The sequence below is a fragment of the Chelonia mydas genome, chromosome 16, assembly GCF_015237465.2.
Source record: "Chelonia mydas isolate rCheMyd1 chromosome 16, rCheMyd1.pri.v2, whole genome shotgun sequence".
NCBI lineage: Eukaryota > Metazoa > Chordata > Testudines > Cheloniidae > Chelonia > Chelonia mydas.
In genome coordinates, this window is record NC_057857.1 from 22241056 (window position 1) to 22268757 (window position 27702).

The 27702-nt window shown below is 39.6% G+C and overlaps 1 protein-coding gene across 15 annotated transcripts in view; it reads right to left on the reverse strand.

Annotated features, from left to right (window-relative positions):
• DENND1A (DENN domain containing 1A) overlaps positions 1-27702 on the reverse strand; it is a 372477-nt gene that overhangs the window by 224809 nt on the left and 119966 nt on the right. For all 15 annotated transcript variants that reach the window (XM_043530795.1, XM_043530794.1, XM_037879472.2 and 12 more), the window contains exon 5: positions 26722-26841. In XM_043530795.1, coding sequence (XP_043386730.1) covers positions 26722-26841 — 120 coding nt within the window. The remainder of the gene's footprint in view (positions 1-26721; positions 26842-27702) is intronic.

The following is a 27702-nucleotide window of genomic DNA, read 5'->3' on the forward strand; positions in this document are numbered from 1 at the left end:
TGAGAACTGAAAGGGTCAGATAAAAATCACTTTACATGCTGTGAACCAACACAATCTGTTTCCAGCTAGCCACATCTGGAGCTTAAAATTATTCTAAATATAGTCCTCTACCCACACCAATTCCAATATTGGAGGCTGGACAGGATCTGAGATCACACAAGTTTGCATTGAAGATTATAGATCAAGAGGCCAGAATGCCTAACATTTGGGGTTGGTGGACACAACTGTGGTGCAGGCCTCATTTTGGAAAACCAAATGTTTCCATCTGTATCAGAGGCACCTTTTTATAAAATCCATCCTGCCTTGACAATGTCCTTTTAAAAGAATTCTATCGTGAATACTAAGCAGCATAAGACCCTGGGAAATAATTTCTCAGCAAATAGAACCGGGATGGGTTTGTTTGTTTTTTTTGAGATAATATTCTTTAGGGATCTCTCTATTCCTGGGTCAAATTAAGTCTGATCTGAGTCAAGGGTAGGGATCTATGGAAATGTTTGCCTTCAAAGAAGGAAAGAAAGTCTGTACGTAGAAACAGAATTAAACTCATTTTTGTCATTATTGAAAAGCATTCAAGGAGTTTTGTAGAAACTCTGCGGCCACCATGTAAAAATAGTGCAGCTGCCTTGAAAGCTGCCAGACCAGGGCATTCACAGACCATCATTTCCATGCTTTCATTCAGCCAGCCAATTTAAATTACTGAAACCCAAGACACCTATCATTAAAATAGTATAGTAAACTGGAAAATCAAAACTGTAATATAGTGTGACAAACTTCTGGGTTACGGATTCAAGTGCAAGTTACTGATACGGTGGATCTGCCATGGAGCAGAAAGCCAAGACTAACCCCTTTCTTTCCCATAACACTGAGGCCTTTATAAGTGTTTGTTTCCTTTCCTAAATGGTACACAATTAAACCCCATGATTTTATGATGTTCATTCTGTAGGAGCTCAGCTACTACAATGTTAATGTGTCATTAATAGTACACATGTTATGTGCTGTGCATTTTTCAACAAAGATGAAGAAAAAGCCCTTATCAAGTAGTGCTGGATTGTATTATGGATTACAAGTGTGAAAGTATGTAGGATGCCATCAGAGACTCCCGGATGAAGAGGTTCTGCTCAGTGCTCAACATTTACTGTATTCTCGCTGCTCTGTAGAAGAAAGTATTTCTATCCCCAAATGTACTGAACGGTTTGTTGAGTGCTTTAGTTTATATACGGTTAAGAATAAGTGGTTATATTCCAGATTTTAGAATTTACCATGGAGATGAAGCCTGAGAATCACCCTCATCTGAAGGTGCCCCACTGCTGGAGTTGGTTAAGAGATGATTTCCCAACGGATCATATTCAAGTTAAAGGGACTCTCTTGCCTTTTTTCCATTGCAGAGCACATTATGTTTATTGTACTTTTCCCTTTCAACAGCCAACTTTGCCAGCTACTGAAATGTAAGGCTCCACATTAACATCCTAATACGAGTACATTCCAGACTTTACATTCTCAGAATGCTGCAAAAACACTAACTAATCCTCATAATACCTTGGTGATTTGCAGTATTGTTGTAGCTGCCTTGTTGGTCTCAGGATATTAGAGAAACAAAGAAAGTGAGGTAATAACTTTTATTGAACCAACTTCTACTGGTGAGGGAGACAAGCTTTCAAGGTCACACAGAGCTCTTCTTCAGGTCATCTTGGTGAAGTAGTTGTGCGATTCCCATTTAACAGATGTGAAGGAAACAGTCTGTGACTCACCCAGAAAATCAGTGGCAGAGCTGGGATTAGACCTTGAGTTCCTGCCTCCCCGTGCCATGCTCAATCCATTAGATCATGTTGCTTCCAAAGCTACCATAAGCCCCTTCCCCATTATTTTAATGAGGCTGCAACACAACCACTGAGCAATTGCTGAGCACTATGCAAAAGCCAATTTAGGGCTTTTCCATGTATTTTTCCATCTCTTACACAAGCTCCTGCTTATCTAATTACTAGTGCATGTCCTGTGGGCTCTTGACAGCTCTTGCGTTTGGAAGGAGGAAGTTGCCTTGTAATCTCACTGGATAAATGCTATGGACATCTGTCAGCAAATTTGAGAATGGCTTCACTCCTGACAGATGCATTTTGTAAACCTTACAAGCATAAACCAAAGTGATCCATTCATGAAAAAGGAGATCTTTCAGTCTAGTGCCTTAACTGCTCTCCCCTTACCTCTTTGAAGTCAGGGAATTGGGTTTTCCCAAGGTGATGTGCTAATGCAAAATGCATTAGTGTAAAATGGGAACTCCCAACCCACCCAGGGCCAAAGGGTTAATAAAAGTGACAGAATTTAATGACTACTGTTACAATTGCTTGGCAACTAGGGAAGTATGAATGAAGTAGAAACAGTTTTTGGTATATAAGACATTCCCTCTTCACTAGTGGACTAGTGGTCAGGATAGAATACTCATTGCTTTGCCAATTTCACCGAGTGGCAGATAAATCGTAGTATTACCAATATTTAGTACTTGTGTAATAGTTTACATTTCAAGGCATTTAATAAACATCAACTAAGATTAAACAGTTTTTGCTGAAGTTATCTTCCCTTGGTATAAATTTGTTTTGTTCTTTTAAATTCAGGAAAAGGAATATAATCATTTGAGCTCTGGGGCCCTTGTTTAGGAGTCTGCATCTTCAGAGGACCAAATATTGTAAGAGAAGGCACGTGGCTCAAAAGTTGCAGCTACCTTTATTTTATTGTTCATTTAAAGATTACACACCCCCTTGCTGACCTATCCTTATTTTCCATTTTGAGATTCAGTCAATAAACTGTAAGTGTAATTGAATTTCAACCAATCGCTTCCCAGAATACTGCAATGATATCCTGAGGAACACTAAAATCCTGTTCAATCACATCACAAATGTATTTGCTAAACTTTTGACTGCACTTGGTTACAGTGCAACATCCCCCACCCCCATCCTGTTGTTGTCACAATTCAGAATAGCAAGAAACAGGCCTAGGATGCAGCAGCAATGAAGGAATGTGTCAAAAGAGGAGGGCGTGTAGGATAACAACAATGAGACAACACACTTTCAGTGGCTTTGGAGAGCCTAGTATATTCCGCAGAGAAGTCTGGAGTTCTAATTTGTGGCAAATGTGAACCTGGCCTTCCCCTGCCTTGCACATCTCACTATAACTTTCGGAGTGTAAGCACTTGGACAGAGACAACACGGGATTCTGAGGAGCTCCAGGCCCCAACTGGTAGTTTCCAATGGCACCTAAAGCACTCCTCCTTGACATTAGAAGAGAGCTGGTAATGGGTCACAATCCCACCTCCTAAGGATAGAAATAGCAAAGAAATTTGACAACTGCAGATTCAGTAGATGTACTGTACATGCCATTTTTGTGATGGACTAGAGTTGCTGAAATGGAACACCGCACTCTGCATAAGGTTCCTGGATGAGACTCCCATACATAGAGGAATCATTCCAGACATCACTGAAACACAGTTTACCCTATTGTAGAATATAGCAACTCTCATATAGAAATGTTAAATGGTTTAGGACAAGAACTGAAGAAGAATATTGTGCAATATTGTGTGTTAATTAAAACTTCAAGGGAGGAGAGGGAGTTAAGTGCTTACTCATATTGGAATCTGTCCATGTTACCATGTCTACAAAAGTACCACAAATGGTCAGGATTGCATTTTTACACCTGCACTGCTGTTCTGCTTGGTGCCCTGTATTTGAGGCTGGATCAGTCCTGATACAAAGTGAAGAATGACACCTATTGAGTCATCAGCACCACTTTCCACTAGGCCTGGTGTAGACACAGTAGAAAATATTCCCTTCCAGAACAATGCTGAGTCAGTCGCCCTACTGAGCTGTTCCAGGGTAGCAAATCACACTGCCCCTTGCTGAGGGTAGATTGTTAACTGATGAGCTAGCCATTAAACACTGGGCTTACATTGAGACATTGAGTGTATTTTTGTTTCCCTCCCAATAAAAATAGGCAAAGTTTATTTTATTTAGTAACACTAAATTTGAGCAGGAAGGGTCTCTCTTCAGTCACCTGCTGTTGCTTTTTTCTAGGAAGGACTTTCCATACAAGCACTCTCTTTTGCAGAGGCCATTTCACCAAGTGTAAATGCCCATGCCACTGGTGTGCCTTCTCACTGAACATTGTCACAAAACTGTGCCTCCACCCACTTTCTGAAATGCTCACATTCCAGAAGCAATCAAACTTTAAGAATCACATTATTCCCTTTGCTTTGAGACATGGAATGAAACATATCCCATGCCAACCCAAACAAGCTGGTATGTATGTAAATGCAGAGAACACAGGCATCTCATGTTTAGGACGCCATGTATTTGAACAAACATGCTAAGGCAGAGTAGTGGAGAAGGGGCATGGCGACATCCCCATTAACCCATAGAAATTCCAAATTTCCTATAAACCAGTCTCTCAAACTTTTTTACTGGTGACCCCTTTCACATAGCAAGCCCCTGAGTGCGACCCCCCCCTTATCAATTAAAAACACTTTTAATATATTTAACACCATTATAAATGCTGGAGGCAAAGCGGGATTTGGGGTGGAGGTTGACAGCTCGCGACTCCCCATGTAATAACCTCATGACCACCTGAGGGGTCCCGACCCCCAGTTTGAGAACCCCTGCTATAAACCAACAGCATCAGCTTCTGCAAAACCTACTCTATGCCTCTTACTACTGCCTATGGAAATACATGTGAGAGTTTTTCTGCATTGAGCAGGTCTAGACAATATGGTGATAAGTATCTGCACCAACTAAAAATTGGCACTTTCACTGTTGCGATCACAGGTGGAACTGCACTGGGGCAGAAATAGGCTTAAAAATTTTCCTAGAGTTGACAAATCCTTAAAAGGATATAGCATATTGTATGTTTGAGAGGGCTACACTGAAAGCACAGCCCCTAAGGGAACTGTGCTGCCCAGGAATCAGTGGGTAAGGGAGTAGTGCAGAAAGGAAAATCACTCATTGTAGAAAGCCTGAAATATACAGGTCTGAATTTGGAGCATACAACATCTGAGGGCCATGTCCCTTGTTAACACCATTGGAATGGAAATCCCTCAAACCTGTGATTGCATAGCTCAGAAACTTTCCCATTTTAATGGGAGTTTCCCCATTATCTCTTGCTCTGCCATGGAGCAATATCATCTGACCCTAAAAGTTTAATGTAAAATAGAAGTTGTCAAACAGAAGCCTATACTGATAGAGTCATGAGCCTTATTGTTTGGGATCAGAAGAAAGCAACTAAATGTTGCTAGCAAGAGCAAAACAAGTTGACATTCTGATTAAAGGTGTGTGTGTGTGTGTGTGTGTGCTCTATAACTTTTAATAATCTCAAAGGTGAGTGCCTTAGTGCTTTTGAACTCTACTTTAGAGCATACTTTCCTCCAATATGCAGTGGCAGTCTTCCATTACTGCAGGTTCTAGAGTGAGATTTGGAAGCATTTTACTATCACGCGCCTCATAATTCAAACCCTGTTTTGTGTCTGTCTTTATAGGTCATTGTTGGCCAGATGGAAAATATTAAGGAAAAAGGATTGCAACTAAATCAATCGACTGTAGTCTGCTGCCAAAAGGCCCCAGGCTAACTACAAGCAGATTTGCAGGCAGGCTCTGCTCTGTTACAATCTGAGATCTGGCACATCCTTTGCCCTGACTAACAGCAGGAGGGCACGGGGCCAGCTTAGAGCAGCTACTGTGCCAAACAGACTGTGCAGGTCTTACTGCTTGAATGCTTCCACAGAAAGGGATAAATCGATGAACTCCTTTGTAAACAACTCTCTGCACTTTCTGGCTGCTACCAACTTCAAAAGGTGGCATAACTTACTCCTAGTACAAAATTATGCAAGTATATACATCTTATACTTCTTAGTGGATTTGACTTGGGGAAAACACCTGCATTAGGGCATGACATTTAAACTTCAAACAAGGAAAAATTAGAGTAAAGATTTAGATATTAAACAAAGGGAGACAAGACTGAAACCAAAACAAGTTAGCCTGATCCTCAAGGATTGCCTGGGAACTCTAGGGAACTGGCTAACACTAGCCAAATGAATCATTTAAATTCATAACCTTCGTAAACGAGAGAGTGCAAAGTCCCACCAAGAAGAGCTTCAAAACAAAATCTTTCTACATACACTGGGCATATTTTATCTTTATTTTGGGGGGTGAGGGAGAGGGATTGATTGATTTATTCCAAGAGATTCCTAGATGTCTTCTCTATAGCAGGCATATTCATTAATTGATCAGCATGGGCAATCTTTCCATAGAGTTTAGTGGAAAAAGTGCTAATTAACAATGGCACTGGCATAGTGTGCCTTACATTTCACATCCTTAGATCTTCTTTAACTTTTTATGCCAATTTGTTGAGACTGAGGGCTGCCACAAAAGGATGATTTCAAATGTAGTCTGTGCTGACCTTCCCTATGCAGCTCATCAATATTTCAGAAAAATGTGCCCGGTTGGAACCAATGTTTCATGCAACTGCAAAAACAAACATGGAAATTGCATCTAAGATCAATACTGGGACTCTTGCTATCTGGGCAGAGGCGCTCTTAGTTTCCTGTGGAAGGAGTCAGAGGGGGGAAACGAAGAGAAGACAGAGACAACTCTTGAGTTCCATCATTGGCTGATCACGGAGCAACTCAGCAGCTGCAGCGAAAGTCTTGCTGACTACTATTCCAGCCATGCGGCAGGTGTCACACACAGCAAATAGAAAATAGGAGTAAGCATGGGCTGGGGAAAATGCTGACCAAGATTGAAAGCTGTCCCCCACTGCAAAGGAATACTTCTGAATTCACTGAGATGGAGAAAAACAAGACACTTCCCCATGTCAAACCACAAAACAAATTTTATATCCCAGAGACACTGGGCACTCATTCCATCAGCCCACCTGCTAAATAAAGAGCTGTTTCCCAAATTGTCTATACTAACAGAGCATTGACTACATAGAAACGGATAGGCCAAGTGTTATACAAGGGTATCATTTTAAAAACTCTTACCAAAAGCGTTAGGCAGCTGCACACCATCAGCAGTGGCTTACACCCCCCTTTCCTGCTTGTTTATGTTATTATTCACATAAGTTCAGCTGCAGCAAATGGCATTACAGCAGAGCCCAATAGTTCAGGACCTGTTGCATTTCCTGCCTTTCCAAGGAGTTAATCTTTTGTCTATTTGGCAGTAGGACAAAGGTTAGCATTCACATTTTAATCCATCTGCATTTACAGTAGAGCCTCAGTTAATTTACAATAGTGACCCAGTGCAAGTCAATACATTCTATGAATTAGTGAATAAATGGAACAAAACGGGGAGGGGGGGAATCAAGGAAAAAAGATAAAATGTATCAAAATAAATCCATCACAAAATAATTAGTTTATGAAACATTACATAAATGAAACAATGAGGAAGGTGTTCTGCAGTAGGCCTAAGAGTAATGAAATCTTAGTGTATGTCTACACTGCAAAAAAAAAAAAAAGGGGGGGGGGGGCATTAAATTCAGTTAACTAACCCTTGTTAGCTAAAAAGCTTTTGAGTTTTCAGTGTGGTGTCAGTGGGTCTGTAAAGACTTTGTTTGCTTATCCCGAAGTTTAAACAGAACTAAATCAATGTAAATATTTTTGTAAATTTAAATATTGGCAGGCTCTCTCAATCACTCAGCAAAAATGGACTGGCAGTCTGGAATGGGGTTTCTTATTACTTATTCTACACTGAAAGAAAAAAAGAAGGTGTGTTCTTAACTCAGATTAGCTAACCTGTGTTAGCTAATACCGATTAAAATAGCAGTGAAGATGTGACAATTTGGTTTTTAAAATAGGTTAGTAGCTCAAGTTCAAGCCTACAGGACATCCTGGAGTTGAACTTGAGATGCTAACTAATCTGAGTTAAGCACACATTTTTTTTTTTTTTTTGTGCAATGTAGAATAAGTAATAAGAAACCCAATTTCAGACCTCTGAGAGGTGGGTGGAGCCTGCCAATTTTTTGCACAGATTATGAGGTGTGGGAATTAGCAAAATTCTACCATATTTAAGTTTTTACAAAAATATTTACATTGATTCAGTCCTATTTCAAACTTCAAGATCAGCAAAGTCTTTACAGACCCACTGACATCACACTGAAAAGTTTTCATTTACAGTGTCATTTTATATATACCAATTCTCTTATTTACCAGCTAAGTCTGGCTGAAACTACTACTTTGTTACATAGGAGTTAAGCAAATCACCTCCTCTCAAAGTCACACTCTTCTGCTGGCAACCTCACAATCATGACGTCACATAGATAACAATTTCAAGAGAAGAACAAACAAGGGGAGACAATCAGTGCATCAAGCACACTTCTGGCTTTTCAGTAACACAAAATGCAAGTCTCAGAATCAGTGGGATTCTGCACTGTTTGCTATAATGTGTGTTTAATCTGTGAAATGGAACAACTTGCAATGTGTGTGGGGGTAAATATTAATGTGCCCACTTGAATATAAAATCACACACAAAAATATAATCACATACACCAGAGCACTAACCCACATTGCAATGTCTACAAAGATTAAAAAACTGTTAAGAAGCCAAATAGAAACCACTGCCTAAAATTGTGCTTATGCATTTTTTGTCCCGTCATTAAAAATTGCTTTAACTGATTTAAACTATTTTAATAAGCAAATAATTATATTGTATTCAAAATTACCAAAGTGAAGGTTCATATTAGAAGCCAACCTCAATCTAAAGATAACCTCCGGAGTTCATTTAAAGATGGCAACCCTGTCAATGGCAGACTAAGAACCCTGGCTTAAAATGAATAACTGGAATCACAAAAGGAATGGGTTTTTATTTAATGTTTTTAATTGTATGAAGGAAAACCGGAACTAACAAATTAAAAGCAAATAAGGAATGAAAGACTAGCACAATACAAAGTCATATTCATCTTCTCATGCAATAATATTCAATTAGTTCATTCTTTTATGTTATAAGACACTCAGGAAAAAAAAAAAAAGGAAAGAAAAACATATCCCAGGAAGTGATGGGAAGACAATGTTCAGAACACAGTGCATAAGAAGAACTGCTAAACAGAGCCAGAATATTGTCATCATACAAACAATATCAATCTAGCTGACCCCAGCTTCATTTTCACCAGGCCCATCAACTGAGGTCCCCATACACATCACCTTTCCATAATTATTCTGCCAAGGAACTAAAAATAAAAGGCTGTCTGTCTCCTTTCTGATGCTACCCTTTCAAGAACTAGCAGGTCACAATCCACTGATCCATTTTTTTGTCATTGGCAACGAATGCAATTTCCACTGCCATATCAGACATTTTGCTAGCATTAAGGCTTGTACGTTAGGGACTAGTGATTTTGTGAACCAGAAAGTACAAGCTTTGGGTTAGTGAGCCCCAACATTAAGAACTATGGTAGGAATGTAGGAAGTCCCTAATATTTATGTTAATTTTTAAATGTAGTTTTTACCAGAATTGCCACATTTTTTTGGACAGTTTGATAACATATGTGGAAAGTAGCCAGGGAAACCTCTACATCGTCTAACCTTTATTTGTATCTAATGTCTATTTTGAATATAAAGTTTGCAGTCTGACACATGGAAAAAAAAATTCTCTCAGAAAGTAGGCAGACATGGGGACTCAGTGGTGCCTTTTTTTATAGTGCATCCAAATTTTGCTCCACTGTTGAATGATTAGACGGTCCCTAAATTCTGACAACTTATGCTGAAATAGTGAAAATCTCCTTTCTGAGGCCTTCCCTCTAATATCCTGGGACCAACACTGCTACAACAGCACTGCACAAGCAAAACATTGTAGTATATTATAATCCTCAAACCAGAATCTCGTCTTGTTTGTAGGGTGGTATAGTTTCAGTGGAAGCTGCCTTCCATTCCTCCCATAAGAAATTTTATCAAGTCTAATTTTCTAAAAAATTGAGCATTAATCAAGAGGAGAAGGAAGTTGAGCATATAAAGGAATTGGAATAAAATATGTAAATATTAATTTTCCTCCCAATGGCACTGGGAAAGCTGCCCTTTTGTTCAAATTATCAGATTTTTCATGAAGCAGGAAACTGATATTTTGTGGGGGAAACAACAAGTATTTTAAACCCAGATCTGCCAATTTAAAATTCCACGAGTGAAAAGAGGCACATTTCAGGACTTCAATAAGCCCTCTTTGCCCCTGTAGTAGAGTGGTCTGCACCTTTAATAGCCTGCAGAGTGTCAGGGAGCAGCAAGCTCTGGTCTAAGGAGAAGCCCAGCAGGCAGGTCTTGGGAACCAGCTAATCAAGCTAAGCAGGAGCTAAACATTGGTTCTGATTCCCAGCTGAAATCTATGAATGAGGACCCCAACTCTGTAAGGCAGGGGGCAGGAGCCAGGAGAGACAAACACTTCACTGAGCAGCAGCAAAAGGCTGCTACTGGGCAGGTAGACCCTGTGGTCCCTATGAGGCAAAGGGAAGGCCAGGATCTTTGAGCTACTGGAGGGTAGAGGACACCTTGTGGTATCAGTCCAGTTCAGGACTGTCATTTTTGTTACTTTTCCTTTTTGTCTTTGTGTGGCAGAAGAATAAAAGAGCCTGCACAGAAGAGTAAAACAGAGCTGGGCATGGCTGACTGTTTTTCCTCAAGCTGGTGCGTAGGCCCACCAAACCACACACTCCATATACCCAGGAAAAATAGTAATCATTGGTTTCAGAGTAACAGCCATGTTAGTCTGTATTCGCAAAAAGAAAAGGAGTACTTGTGGCACCTTAGAAACTAACCAATTTATTTGAGCATAAGCTTTCGTGAGCTACAGCTCACTTCATCGGATGCATACTGTGGAAACATAAGCTTTCGTGAGCTACAGCTCACTTCATCGGATGCATACTGTGGAAACAGTTTCCACAGTATGCATCCGATGAAGTGAGCTGTAGCTCACGAAAGCTTATGCTCAAATAAATTGGTTAGTCTCTAAGGTGCCACAAGTACTCCTTTTCTTTATAGTAATCATTGTTTCAAATGCTGCATCTCCCACCATCTCCACAAAATATATTACACTGAATTAATGCAAGACCCCAGAAGCCATTTGAAAGGACAAGTCAGCCTGATACAACACATCTGGGTAAACATTTAAAATCTTTAAGAAATACCTGAATACAAAACATTCAGCGGCTAACATTAAAAGCTTTTCACGGGCAAACGTTTTATCAGATCAACAGTATAAAGTTCCACAAGGAAACCCTTTATAATCAACCTGGCTAAACAAGACATTTCATCAGGTTATCAGCTGTGTAATTTTACAATTTCATGTACACCGAAACTTTTCTATTGTCCCATTTCTGCTCCTTGACTCACGATGTGTAGAACTTTATACTTCTGAGTAATCGCAATGGGGCATTTCATTGCTTCATCTATCCCAAAACTTATTTTTCCTCTCCTCAGACATTCCATAATCTCGTAAAATACTGTTTAGCACTTATATACTTATACTTGTATATGCAGTAAAAACATAACCCATTGATGTTAAGACCACACTGTTTAACTTAGACAAGGATTTCAAGTGTTTTCAGGGGCAGACTCATTAATTTTATTAGAGAATCTATTAAAAAGAGAAGCCCAATGGAACTACTCATGGAGTAAAGTAATACTCATCATGAGTAAAGGGGCAGTATTGGGCCCTTTTATATTGGGTCATCAAACTACTATTCGTTACTTATATCTTAACTATAATATAAAAAATATCTGAACTTCAAGCATCGTTTCTTCCCATCTTGCTTTGGGCCTGATCAATGAAAAGGGAAAACAGTCTAGAAGACACCCGGGCAAGCCTTGCTGCTTTTTTAACAAATAAATATTCTGTGATAGAATTCAGGATTTTCCTCTTCAAAAACACTTGAAAGGCTTGTCAAACTTAAACAACAGTGTTGATTTTTGAGTTAAGGGGTATCACAATACTAGTGAGTTAAGTTTCTACTGCATATACACAAACAGTGGTATACAGGTCCCTAAAGCTGTTTGTCCCCTATGCATCAATGCCCTGCCAGTTGGCAAGCCTGAGCCAGGAAGCTGTCAATTCCAATTGCGTTTAGGCGATGTAGTCCTATTAAAGAAGTCTTGCTGGTTAAGGGGCGTCCACTGTTTCCAAAGCATGGGAAAAAAAAAAAAGGCTTTGCTTTCCTTAGATTTGAGCTGGCAACTTTCACTGACTAGAGTTTTCAAGGAGCTATGAATGAGTTTAACAAAGGAGTTCTGTGGCTAGTTTCTGGCTGAAATCCATGTCAACAGTTTTTAAGGTCACAGGTCACACTAACTAACATTTATTCCCAGCAGACCCTGCTCTAAACACAAGCTGTAAGTAGTACAAATTTGGAATTTTTCTGTAATCCCTTGAGATATTCCTGATCCTTCCACATGTTTCTGCTCAATTAAAAACAATTCTCACTTTGCACCACAAGAGAGGCCCCGCTCAGAAATCTCATTCTATTCTTAGGATAAATGGACAAAGACTGCAATCAAAGAAGGCGGCGGAGAGCAGGGGGAGAGAGGGGCGGAATTCACAACAGATCACACCAAAAACCTCAGATGACTCCATATAGAACCACATTCAGTTAGTTACATTTTTTACCACCTATCACATACTACTAAAGACCTGCTTCTTTTTATCTTGAAGTTAGAGTGGTGCAAAGCTCTGTTATTTTGGCTAAGAGCGGTTTCCATACAAACCTTTCTGCATTTTATTTGAGAAGAGTGAGTTTCATTTTGGAGAAATGAGCCAAAGACCACAAAATTTTTACGTGAAGGTCAGCTGAAACCAGAGTTCTGCATGGTTTCCACACAAAATCAAAAGTACCTCCTGGGCACCAACTTTGCCTGATAGCTCCATGAACCTTAACAAACCTGGCCCAAATTTTGGCTTTGTAACAAAATCCAGAGTTGGGAGAATTCTGTTTGGTTTTAATTTTCATTAAGAAAGCTTTGCCCTGCCCTAGTGAGTACAAACAGGTACTGTATCTCATTGCTTAATGCATTAAAAGACTTTTCCAAAAATAAACTACAGAAAAGATGAATTTGATTGCTACATGATGATGGGAACTAGAGAGCTCTTATTTGCCAGCTCTAATTTAGAGTCTTGACCCTGTTTCCAAGGAGTTCAGTGAACTTATAATGCTTCCATGGATTTATAATCTAAGTGCCTATATTCACCACCAGACTGTACAGCACGAGGTACACCTATAGTGCTATAAAATATTGTGCACATTTCCCCCCGCATTTCAGAGTTCCACAGGTTCCCTTCTTGAATGGCTCAAGTGTTATTTGTGCAACCCATTTTGATTGGGGAATAGAGAAATGTCCTTACACAATTTCTCAGGGACAAAAAACCTCATCCAGGCTGCCACATTTACCCAAACACCTTCCAAAGCTACCTTGGCTTTCAAAAAAATGCTTTTGTAATACCTGACATGTCAAAGATATTTTGCAACTTAAATATAACAGAAGCTCAACAAAATCTAGATGGAGAAATTGCAGGTTACACTATAATGTACTAAGTAGCATATGAGTATACATAGTGATTCTGATCATCATGATTTTTAATTAATTTGGCTTCTACTACAACATACCACGAGAGAGCAACAGAAGATATTCATGATTTAAGCACTAACATCTCATACTGCACTAATACTCTAGTACCACCCTGGAAAATAAATGTAAACACAGTTAGATAAGACCCACATAATGATATCCAAAATGTACAGGTCTTGATATTGTACCATACCAAAAAGACGAACATCAGAGATTGGATTAAAAATCATCAATATAGTGTATATTACACAGAACATATATTTCTATCAGAGAGATGTTAAAAATGTCCAGTTTTCGTCTTAAGTGAAATGGAAAACTTTTTATTTAAAAACAACCACCACCCAACACATCAGCACCAAACTACATGACATTTTTATCTTGCACATTTTAGAACCAAGCATTTTTCATTATTTTTGTTAGTTATTGGTAATAAAGAGCTAGCTGAAAATACTGGGCTGAATAAGTGGACTATGGAATAGTTCACAGCACACAAAACTGAGAACTCTATTTCAGAGGCGCTCTTTGAAACAGCACAGATTAAACCCCATAAATTACACCTTTAACCATAAATTTGTAACAATCTCTCTTTTGTATTAAAAGCAGCAAAATATTTTCAGGTAACATTTGATATCTTAAAATGCACTTTATTAATATGTCAAATAGACTAAGAAATGTCATTTTTCTAATCTGAAGTGAACATGATAAGAGAATCTGTATTTGTATTTATATAGTTTTATTTATATATGTAGTTTTATTTCTTTTATAGAGCACAAAATTCTCTTCAGAAAGTTTAAAAAATATTATTTTGCTTTAGCTTCTATTATTCATTATACTATCTTTACTACAAAGCCTGTTTTATATGTTTAAATATATGGTTGGTATATACCCAGTGGTGACCTTTAAACCTTCTGCCTCAAATATTTCACAATATATTTCACAAACAAGTCACTTACTTTAAAGATGAAATAATCAGAACAGAGAACAAACAGCCATTTGAAAAAGTTAGTTACTGTTTTTTTTATTAATGAAGACCTTTTCAAAAACTAATAACCAGTTCCTCGTATCAAATGCTCGAAATATTTGAAAAGACAAAAGAGAAAAACACAAGGTTTGGAAAAAAAAATCCCAAGTTACTAACTATATTGTGTAAACATGCTGAAAATAGGGCATTAAAATGCCTTCGTACTGAGTTATCAACGTTTTTTACATTCCTAAACCACACCTTTTTATTCCTTTACATTTTCAGACACAGCTATTCGAGCTGTTAAGATTCTCACATATTAGAACTTATAATGGTCAGAAGTACACAAACAAAAGCAGGTAAGATAAAAACCCCTACACATTGCATATAAAAAGTTGAGATGTTTCCCTGGAACAAGACACCACAAAATTTAAACTTCTGATGTTTAGTTGAGTACTTTAACCTCATATACTGAACAGTTAAACCCCTATACGGTCTGATATATTATTGATTCACGTACTCCTCCTGCTCTTTCAAACACTAATTTACTTCAGCTGTAGCCTAACTGGAATTCTGTCACTTGCTGCAGTTTCTCTCATGAGTCTATAAGAGAGTTATATTTTCCTTACAAGCAGGCAATAAGCAAAGATTCCCATGCAACAAGGATCTCATACAAAACAAACATGGGGGATATTTATTTTTTATTTGCTTAACCCAATCTGACAGAGCATCAAGCACTAAACAATATTATGAGGCTCACATCACAGGTCAAAGGCACAACTTGTTTTGAACTGTGCTGTGAATTAAGCTTGTTCCTGAGGTCAGTGCCTTCAGTCTACAGGCTGCACTCTGGAAAATTTGTCTGCATGCCCATGAATCCTTAAGATCGCTACTTTACCCAGGCACTTTCTGCAATACCACCATAATCTTCTGGCACACAAACTTCCAACCGTTTGTTTTCCAATCTGCTCAGGTATTTTATTTTGGCACATTAATGTACATCTGACAGGAAAGGCTATTTGCGCAAGAAGGGTCACTATCATCATGCAACCATACATTTCAATTCATCTTTAGGATGCACCCATGACACTCTGCCTAGGACATTAGCTTAAGCAGGCAAGAAAATAAATAGAGAATCAAAATATTTTGGTGGAAGCAGAATTGCAGCCTAAGTGCTGTTGTCCCAGTCTTCCTCCCCACACCAAAAATGTGGGGGAGATTTGGTATCCATACAATATACATTCCTAGCTCTGGATAAGTGTTAAGCAGGGGCTTAAAAAGTAACTGTTTTTCAGTGAAAACTCCACTTTCTTTTGACAATGGTCCCAGGCAAGATACTGGAGTGGGTTATATGGGACTCGATTAATAAAGAATTAAGGGAGAGTAATATAATTAATGCCAATCAACACAGATTTAGGGAAAACAGATCCAGTCAAACAAACTAGATATCTTTTTTTATGAGATTACAAGTTTGGCTGATAAAGGTGATCGTGTTGATGTAATTTACTTAAGGTGTGTGACTTGGTTCCACACAAGATTTTGATTAAAAACTAGAACAATACAAAATTAACATGGCACACATTAAATGGAATAAAAACTGGCTAACTGGTAGGTCTCAAAATGAAACTGTAAACAAAGAATCATCCACTGGGTGTGTTTTTTTCTAGTGGGGTCCATAGGGATCAGTTCTTGGCTCTATGCTATTAAACATTTTCATCAAGCCCTTGGAAGAAAACATAAAATCATCGCTGATAAAGTTTGTAGATGGCACAAAAATTGGGGGAGTGGTAAATAATGAAGAGGACAGGTCACTGAAACAGAGTGATCTGAAGGATCTGGTAAGCTGGGTGCACGCAAACAATATGCATTTTAATATGACTAAATAGAAATATATAAATCTAGGAACAAAGAATATATGCTATAGGATGGGGGATTATTTTGGGAAGCAGTGACATTGAAAAAGATTTGGTGGTCATTGTGGATAATAAGCTGAACATGAGCTCCCACGGCATCTCTGTGGCCAGTACATCTAATGCAATTATCCTTGGATGCATAAACAGGGGAATCTCAAATAAGAGTAGTGAGGTTATTTTGCCATTGTATTTGGCATTGGTGTGACCACTGCTGGAATACTGTGTCCAGTTGTGGGGTTCACAATTCAAGAAGGATGTTGACAAATTGGAGATGGTTCAGAGAAGAAGCACAAGAATAATTAAAGGATTAGAAACCACGGACTTAATAGACTTAAGGAACTCAATCAGGTTAGTTTAACAAACAGAAGATTAAGGAGTGAGTTGATTACAGTCTACAAGTACCTACACGGGGCACAAATATTTAATAATGGGCTCTTCGATCTTTCAAAGAAAGGTATGAAAATTCAATGGCTGGAAGCTGAAGCTGGATAGATTCAGACTGGATATCAGGTGCAAATTTTTTCATGGTGAGGGTAACTAACCACTGGAACAATTTACCAGCAGTCATGGTGGATTCTCCATCATTGGTAATTTTTAAATCAGGATTTTCTCTAGGTATTATTCTGGGGAAGTTCTCTGGCCTGTGTTGTACAAAAGGTCAGACTAGATTATCACAATGGTCCCTTCTGGCCTTCAAATCTATCAGTCTTTTGGTGCTTTGCAAACGAGTGCTATGTAACTTGCTATATGATTACAAGTCACACCCAAACAGTTAAAGTAGGAAGATGAAATTACAGCTGATGACCACTAAACACAACTGCATTGTTCAAATGACTATTTTAGATTCTTGACTGTCTCAAGCTAAGAAATCATACTTTGTATCAGTAGACCAAAACACACTTAGTCTCCAGGAAATTCACACTATCACACTGCATCAATGACACACTTACTCCAGTCTTACTTTTTGAGCATACCGATGACTAAAGGAAAAATGCATATTATGCCATGGTCCCAAATCTCAAGTTCAGAGAATACTAGGGCTGTCGATTAATCGCAGTTAACTCACGCGATTAACTCAACATAATTGTGATTAATCGCAGTTTTAATTGCACTGTTAAACAATAAAATACCAATTGAAATTTATTAAATATTTTGGATGTTTTTCTACATTTTCATATATTTTGTACTCTGTGTTGTAATTGAAATCAAAGTGTATATTATTTTTTATTACAAATATTTGCACTGTAAAAATGATAAGCAAAAGAAACAGTATTTTTCAATTTACCTCATACAAGGACTGTAGTGCAATGTCTCTGTGATGAAAATGCAATTTACAAATGTAGATTTTTTTTGTTTGTTACCTAACTGCACTCAAAAACAAAACAATGCAAAACTTCAGAGCCTACAAGTCCACTCAGGCCTACTTCTTGTTCAGCCAATCACTAAGACAAACAAGTTTGTTTACATTTACAGGGCATAATGCTGCCTGCTTATTATTTAAAATGTGAGAACAGGCATTTGCGTGGCACTTTTGTAGCCAGCATTTCAAGGTATTTAAGTGCCAGTTATGCTAAACATTCATATGCCCCTTCATGCTTCGGCCACCATTCCAGAGGACATGCTTCCATGCTGATGATGCTCATTACAAAATGTGTTAATTAAATTTGTGACTGAACTCCTGGAGGGAGAACTGTATGTCTCTGGCTCTATTTTACCCCCATTCTGCCATATATTTTAGGTTATAGTAGTCTCAGATGATGATCCAGCACATGTTGTTCATTTTAAGAACACTTTCACTGCAGCTTTCACAAAATGCAAAGAAGGTACCAACGTGAGACTTCTACAGATAACTACAGCACTTGACCCAAGGTTTAAGAATCTGAAGTGCCTTCCAAAATCTGAGAGGGACGAGGTGTGGAGCATGCTTTCAGAAGTCTTAAAAAAGCAATACGGAAACTACAGAACCCAAACCACCAAAAAAGAAAATGAACCTTCTGCTGGTGGCATCTGACTGAGATGATGAAAATGAACATGCGTTGGTCTGCACTGCTTTGGATTGTTATTAAGCAGAACCCGTAATCAGCATGTACGCATGTCCCCTGGAATGGCGGTTGAAGCATGAAGGGACATATAAATCTTTAGCGCATCTGGCACATAAATATCTTGCACTGCCGGCTACAACAGTGCCATGTGAATGCCTGTTCTCACTTTCAGGTGACATTGTAAAAAAAAAAGCGGGCGGCATTATCTCCTGTAAATGTAAACAAACTTGTTTGTCTGAGCGATTGGCTGAACAAGAAGTAGGACTTGCAAGTTCTAAAATATTACATAGTTTTATTTTTTAATGCAGTTTTTTATTTTTTACATAATTCTATATTTGTAAGTTCAACTTTCATGATAAAGAGATTGCACTACAGTACTTGTATTAAGTGAATTGAAAAATACTATTTCTTTTGTTTTTTTACAATGCAAATACTTGTAATAAAAATAAATATAAAGTGAGCACTGTACACTTTGTATTCTATGTTGTAATTGAAATTGAAATCAATATATTTGAAAATGTAGAAAATAAATAAATGGTATTCTATTATTGTTTAACAGTGCAATTAATCGCGATTAATTTTTTTAATCACTTAGCCCTAGAAAATACACTAGTAGGCTACAATACCAGCCTCCCAATCAGGAAAAGGCTATCAAATGCACAGTGGAGGGAGATCAATTAGACAATTAAGTCATAAAACAGTAATAATGGGTGACTATCCACAACTGGGCAAGGATCAGACAATCAATTTTGACACCTTGAATAACTGCTTCTTAGAACAGCAAGTTCTAGATCACACAAAAGGAGATCTCTAACTTGTTCCTAAATATATTACACAGGAGTTGGTTGAAATATTACTTATAGTTCAATCATTAAGCAACAGGGAGCATAATATAATTAAATTCAACAGCCTGTGGGAGAGACTGCACTAGAACTAGAGTTGTTATGAAATTTTTAAACTGAGGGAGCTACTTAAAGCAACAATATCAAAAGTGCGGAAATTAAGCTATGTAAATGTACCATAGTAGAGACAGAGAAAGTATGTATACTCTAAACAAAAAAGGAAGTAGAAAGGCAAGAAATAAGGCAATATGATTAAATGGCAAGGTTCAAGAGGTTACTTGAGCTAAGTCAATAGTGAAGAACAAATTGTGGCAGGTAAAATGTAAGATCAAAATTATGGTGGGTAAGTGGGAATGTGAAAAATAGCTACATATCTTAAACAAAAACAAAAAAGGAGAAATTATCAGAAGCAGGAAGACTGCAAGAAAATTGGTGGGTCCACTGGACTACTAGGAAGTAAAGGGAGAAAATGAGAGCAAGCACACTACAGAGAAGCCAAATGATTTGTCCTCACCACAGAGGGCACCTTTGGCTTGGTTCCCCTTCACTGGGGTTCTAAATATACTCTCAGACTCCTCTTGGCTCCCTGCGTTTGGCTCCTCCCCAACAGCTTTCTTGTTACATGGTTCCAAGAGTTTCATAAGATATTATTTCTACCACTGAGATTTCACCAATAGATGTTTACCTCATCTCTTAATGCAACTGCAATTGACAGGAAGCAGCAATAAAGAACAAAGTCAGAAAAAATGATGACACTTTCCAGTCTCTTCCTCTCCTTGTTGAGACATCCATAGCACAGAAAAACAAGAAAGGCAGACCTCCCCAAAACAGGGGGGAGGGCACAGGAGTACCCAAACAAACCCCATCAACAAATCCCAGGACAAATCTGGAAACAAACCCCATTAACAAATCCCAGAACAAATCTGGAGAGGACATTCCCAATTGAAAAAAGCTCTGATAAGGGATGGAAGTCAAGCAACCATTTTCCTATTTCTTTACCATAAATATACTCTAATTTAGAATTACCAATCCTCTCTGCATCCCCGTACAAAACAAGGAAGCAGACAGTTTGCACAGAAATTATGACTTGCTTACAAAACCACTTCAGTGCAATACTTCCATGATAGTCCTGATGTAAAGTTTGATTCATGTCAACAGAGAACTAACGGAAACAAAAAGTTACTCAACTTGTTAACTGCACATCCTCAGTAGATTTATTTATTTTATGATGTGGGGTCAAATCTTGAGACTCTTAATCAGCTTTTACTTAGTCCTTTATCAAGGAAAATTGACATTGAAATTAGTGGAGTTCTTCCTTATGAAGCATTAAAGAAAAACTGAGAACCCCAGGATTTGGCCCTTACTTATCAAAACTTATATTCTCCCTAAAAATGCGGAATGGGTATAAATCAAAAACTGTATTTCAAATTTATAAAGAGCTGATATTGAGCTGTTACGTCCATAGTCTGACGTAACCTGAAGCTGTTACAATCCAACAGTAATTTTATTGTGGATTTTAAAAATCCACCATTTCACTGTTCAGAGCCTCAAAAAACTCAACACACAGGTTGCATGAATGACATGAACCATGTTTTACACTATTGTGTACCCTCTGCTGACTCTAGTGCAGAAGTTAATACTATTCCCAGAGCTGTGCTAAAAATACTCATCAGTAATCCTGGTACAAAAAAATTAAATAACGTTAGTCTCAAGATTAGTTCAAAAAATGGTGGAAGGAAAAGGAGATGGATTTCAGGGGAGAGACAAAGTCAGTGTCTTAAATAAAGAAGGAAAGTGAGCAGGGCATGAAGTTTAAGCTTAATGTTAAACTTACAAATGAGAAAATTAAGAAATCACAACTATGTAACAGTAATGGACAGTCCCTTTATTTGTCAGGAACAGGACAAATGCTGGAAGTGTGTACAAATTAACAAGAGTAAATCTGTCAGATTAATGCTTATGGTAACAAAAGGCTAAAAAAAGAGAGTTACTTTTTCGTAACTGGTGTTCTTCGAGATGTGTTGCTCACGTCCATTCCTTTGTAGGTGACTCCCAAGCAGTACCACCAGAGGTGGGTAGGAATTCATGGACCTGTCGATTGCAACACAGCTCTGCCAAATCCAGCGTCATCTCTTGCTTGCTGGGTGATGGCATAGCACGTCGTGAATGTGTGTACCGAAGACCACGTCGCGGCCCTTCAGATGTCCTGGATAGGGACATGCGCCAAGAACGCCACCGAGGATGCTGGAGCCCTAGTTGAGTGGGCCTTCACTATAGGTGGTATAGGTGGCAGCTCGGCTTGAGCCAACTCGTCACAGGTCGGGACGCAGGTGGTGATCCAATTTGAGATCCTCTACGAGGACACCGAGAGGCCCTTCATCCCATCCGCTGTCATAATAAAGAGCTGGGTCAACCTGTGAAAGGGCTTGGTGTGCTGCAGGTAGAACACTAGGGCGCGACGGACATCCAAAGTGTGTAGCCGCCTCTCCTCATTGGTGGAGTGCGGCTTCGGACAGAACGGAGGAAGATATCCTGGTCCTGGTTGACATGAAAAGGCGGGATGGGGTCGCAACTGGACCTTATCCTTATAGAATACCGTATATCACGGCTCTGAAGCGAGGGCATTGATCTGAGATACGTGCCTCATTGAGGTAATGGCTCCAGGGAAAGCAACTTCCCACGACAGATGGGAGATGAAACAAGAAGCCATAGGCTCAAAGGTCGAGCCCATGAGCCTAGAGAGGACCAGGTTGAGGTCCCATTGGCAAACCAGGTCCCAGACTGGCCAGAAGAGCCTTTCAAGGCCCTTTAGGAACCTCATCGACATCTCATGCGAGAACACTGATTGGCCTGGACGCGCAGGTGAAAGGCCAATATGGCTGCCAAGTGCACCTTGATGGATGAAAGCGAGAGGCCTTGGTGCTTTAGGTGGAGCAGCTAATCCAGGATGGACTACAGAGACGATGGTCAGGGAGATGCTACGCTCCAACTCCCAGCAGGAGAACCGCTTCCACTTTGCCAGGTAAGTCGCTCTGGTGGAGGGCTTTCTGCTTTCCAACAGAACCTGCTGTACCTGGCTAGAACAGGACCATTCCTCTGGGTTCAGCCACGCAGCAGCCAAGCTGTGAGGTGAAGACAGGGAAAGGTCGGGTACAGCAGCCGACCGTGGTCCTGTGAGAGCAGGTCCAGGCGTCTGGGCAGTGACCATGGTGCAGCCACAGGCAGATCCATGAGCGTGCCAAACCAGTCCTGGTGAGGCCACGCCGGGGCAATCATACTGACTCGCACCTCGTCCCTTTTGATTTTCAATAGGACCCTGCTGATCAGCAGAATCAGCGGGAATGCATACATCAGATCCTCCACCCATGACAGGAGAAAGGTACCTGTGAGGGAACCCCTGCCAAGGCCTTGGAGACAGCAGTACTGATGACACTTTCTGTTCTGTCTGATGGTGAACAGGTCCACTTAGGAGCCCCCAACTTCTGGAAGAGTGCCTGGACGACCTCCAAGTGGAGCATGGTGAGAGAAAAAGGTCCTGCTGAGGCGATCCGCCAGCGTGTTCCAGACGCCAAGGAGATGCAAAGCTTCCAGGTGGATCACATGCTGGATGCAAAAGTCCCACAGACGGAGGGCCGACAAACATGCTCCCCTGCCTGTTGACATAGAACATTGAGGCCATAATGTCCATCAACACCTGCAATAGTCGACTGGACAACTGTGGCAGGAAGACACCGCAGGCTAGGTGGATGGCCCTGAGCTTCCTGACGTTTATATGTAACACCAACTCCTCTGGAGACCATGTCCCTTGGGGCCGCAGCATACTGAGATGTGCTTCCCAACCGAGGCTGGAGGTATCCAATATGTCCCACTCCTTTTTGGTCCAAGGTTTAAAATGTTTACAAATGTGACACTTGTTGCTAACATGGGTTTCCCCCAAGCACTTCAAATAGCTCCTATAGGGGTCACTAACTGGCATAGGTTTTCTGCAACAGTCACAGGGTTTGAAGCCCGGGGACCAGGCATGCCCCATCCCTAGGCTAAGTCCCATTCAGGACTTCCAACTAACACTAAACTACACTAAGGGAACTAAAAACTAACTAAAAATAACTTTCAACAACAATATACAACAAAGTTCACAACAAGCAGTTGAGATGCAAGGAGAAGTTCCAGCACTGTCACTGGCGTTAAGAAGGACCTGAGGGTGGGGGGAGCCAGCAGTGCCCCTTACGCCGCAGCGTACATGCGCCACTCTGGAGGGTCCCAGAGCCGGTCCCCTATGGATACCACTGAGGGAAAAACTTCCGGCACTACAATGGAATGGACATGAGTAAACACTTGAACTGTATCCATGCTGACAACAAATTTCCAGCTAGCGCTGCTAAAAAAGCCAAAAGAGTCATTCTCCAAAATGGAATCTTCTTCCCATCAATAGCAATGCTGCTGAATAGTGTGCTGCTATACATTATGCTAGCAGTAGATCAGAACAAGAACCATTATTTAAACCGATAGCTCTTCCTCCAAAACAAACTATATGACTGATGCTAGTGACTCCTTTGATGGAATTAAGTTTTTATTTTAAAGAACTATTAAGTAGCTTTAGATGAAAATAATTAAAAACCACATATCCCTGTGTAGGTGTTCAATATACAATATCTGCCATTTAAAACCCGCTCCCTCGTGTGAAGTGGGAAGAAGCCCGGCACTATATTATAATTCAGGCTCGCATTAAAACAATGAATGCTCTCTGTATTCAGTAAGCACGTGTACTTTAACGAACATCATAGTCCTCTTGCAGAGAGAAAATTGCAAATGTGGGCACAAGGAGGCCATTCTAACCTCATTCCTTGACTTCCAAGTTAGTGTAACTGGTTTATCATTGAGTAAGTCATTAACCCACATTTATCATTGAAAGTGTTACTGACTGGTGGAGAAGCAGCATAACATTCCACCATATGGCAGCGCACAAGGAGGAGTGCAACTCTAAGATTCCAACCATCTGAGCTTGCCGAGACTGAAAGTTTTCTGATGAGGGAGTGACTTGTCTGAGAAGATTACTTAGCTGACATTCAGGGTGCTGTACAGAATCACTCTGGGGAGAGGAAGTTGCTAAACAACTATTCCAGAAGGGGTAGGGACAAAACATGCTGAGGACTATGGGGGTTTGTAGAAAAAACCACCACCACCAAACAAGGGGACAGAAAGTACAGACTTTCACTAGCTAGCAGATGTAATTTCCAAAGGACATCAAAGTTTAATGTTAGCAAGAGGCTTTGTGGCATTGGGAAGAAAGACACTGAACTGGGGAAGAATTGCTTTATACAATTTTTCAGTATCTTCTGAACAAGACAGTAAACATTAGTTGTTTTAGTTAATCCCTATCTCGAATTTTTCTTACCAGTTTATGCTAAATAAAAATATGTTTAAAATCCTCAGCATGACGGAACAACAGAAATGAGGCCTATTGGCCCAGTTCATCCTCTCCTCTAACTCTTCAGATCTTTTTCTGTGAGTGGACGCATGAGGCACCAGCCTATTATCTCTTCTTTCCCCTCTGCCTCTTCTCCACACATTCACTTAGGGAGCAGGCAACAAAAAAACCCTTGTCCAGCAGAGATAGAAGAGATTTCACACTCATCCAGACATTTTTGCCTGCTTTCCCCCTTTAACTTTTCATTAAATAGCAAAGTTATCAGGGATTGACCAGGGAGTTACCATGAGAAAGCATATCAGTGCCTCAATTCTTTAGGATAATGGCTCCAGAAAATGCCTCAGCAAGTACTTCCATCTCCAATGTGTACTCCACATAGCTGGATTAGTATTGCCCTCCAGTTGCTCAAGTAGAGAGCTTTGAACTACGAGGGAATGAAGTCTTCAAGTCACTTGGTCAGATATGCAATGGGAAGTAATAGGGTTACTCTCCCTCCTGTCCAGTGTCTCACTTACGGAAACCAAGCAGTGACTTTCTTCTCCAGCCATCTCAGACTTCTTAGGAAAGGTCTGTCTGATTAACCACAGCTGGCATAGTGCAAAAGAGAGGTGAGAAAACACACATTTTGTGGACTTTTCCTATCTTTTGACCATTCAAGTTCCTTCTGTACTAAACATAAATAGAAGAAAGATTTTTAAGTTATATACAGGCAGCACAAATTCTGCTCCCAGGCACTCATGCAACCACAATGCTACAATGGGATTACATGCAACCAAAGGCAGAATTTAACCCTGTATCTGCTGCTTTCACCTTGTTCTTCGTACATTTCTCCCTGAAAGTCTCCTTTATAATCATGGTTTGCCTTTTTTTTATTTTATTTTATTTTTTTTAATAGCAGTGGGTCCCACTGTACTATTGCCAGCATACAATGCTGGGGAACTTGGGTCAGCGATAATAGTTTCTGTTCTTGCAATGGGTTCTCTTAGCAACATGTCACCACAAAGAGTCCCTGTGTAATAGGATGGAATGGAGGTGGTGGGGAACCACCCCTGTTTTTTCCTGGACTGACAAGTGGCAACTAGGGCATTTGGCTTTTTGTTTCTTAGGGTTAGATCAGTACAGTCTTTACCTGGGCTTTATCAAGAGGCACTTCCCCTGGCTCACTTTGCTTCTCCATGAGCCTCTCTCTCCTAATAGAAAGAGACAGGAGGCAGGCCACTGCTACACCTAGGTAACAGAGGCTGACAGGGAGCAGTGTGCATAGCTTTATTTCCCCAACAGGAGGTTCTCAGCAGGAGCCTGGCAAACAATAGATCTGAAATCTGATTTTGTCACTTTTTTTTTTTTTTTTGGGTAGCAAAAGGAAATAGAAAACTAAGCAAAGGTTGCCCCAGAGCATACCAGCCTGGAGTCACGAGGAACTATTTTGATACAGCTCCAGCCCTCTCACTTTGTATGTGAAGCACATTGTTTCTGTCTCCGAGTAGCAGTATTTATAATCAGGTTAGATTGCATTCACACGTCCATCAACAGAAAGGAGTGAGGTTATAATTACAGAGCCTTAGGATAGGTACAGCATCAGCAAGATATTCTCTCAGTTACCAACAAATGCTTTATTAATAAAACTTGCATATACAAATGTCCATGAAATGTCTTAACAGGATCAATTGTGACAGCTAAAGATAACGGTTGCCATCATGCTATGCTGTGTCAAATTACTGCATAGAGATGTTAATTTTTTCCACATTGTTAACTTAAGTACATTGACTACAAATAAATCTAATTATCATCAGAGGAACCCAAAGTGCAAGAATATTTTGCACCATTTCTCCAGAAGTGCAGTGACTTTTTGGGGACCAGATAGGAAAATAATTCTGAACAGCTGGAAAATATAATTGCAGTATAACAAAGCAAAGGCCAACATTGTTTCTCAGAGCTAGCCAATAGCCAGACCACAGCCAGACTTACCTTAAGATACAGAAGCAACTTTTGGCCCCAGAAGATAAGCGACAGAATCCAAATCTCTGTTTGCTGTCAATGTCTGTGAGCACAAATGTAAAGTTCTGGCCAACTTGGCTAACTGTAAGGCTAGAAATAAAGAGAACAAAAGGAAAAATTAATTTCAACTTATTCAATGTTAGAAGTATCTAATCAGAGTAAGTCATTGAACCTCATTTCCTCTCTCTGCAGAGCTTCTTTGGAAATTAACTTTGAGCATTTACACTCTTTACAAATGCAAGTTTGAATCCATCTCTTGGGTTTTTTGGAGATGTGGAACAGCAGTGGAAGAATTTCCTATGTCTTTAAAACAAACAATGACATGGCCATTGATTAGATTCAATACAATACACAGCACCAGCTAAACTCACATCCACTCTCAAAACATTTCTATATCATTCTTCATTCAAGGGATTGTTTTGCTTTAAATTCAAATAGTATTTGGTGACATTATGGCTTTGTATAGTATACTGATTGATTCATTTTATATTTCTCTGTTTTCCAATTAGGCTGGGAATGAGCACAGCACTATCCCTCTAAAATGTATGGCTTATGAAGGCCTCACAGATGATTTCCCCCATTTCTCTACGCAGCTATGCAATTTCTACTACAAGGCAGTATTGGCTAAAGTGGGAAACTAACAGCAGCACAGTAAGATAAAGGTAAATAAAACTTCTGTAACAAAGTTAGTATCTTATTTTGATTGTCTGCCTCAAAACATGAAAATCTTTAAATATACCTCCACAGCTGGTACTGTGGCTAAGCAGATGCTGAACTGATGCTAGTGCACCACTACAGTGACTTTTAAACCCCTATAGTGATTACAGTATAGTTTGTATCTGATTTTCAAGATTATAATCCAATTGCACTCTACAGCAAAATGCTTATTTGCCTCTTCTAAAAGTGTGCCCAAACAATGCAACAACATTGTTTAAAGATGATGGCTCTCTG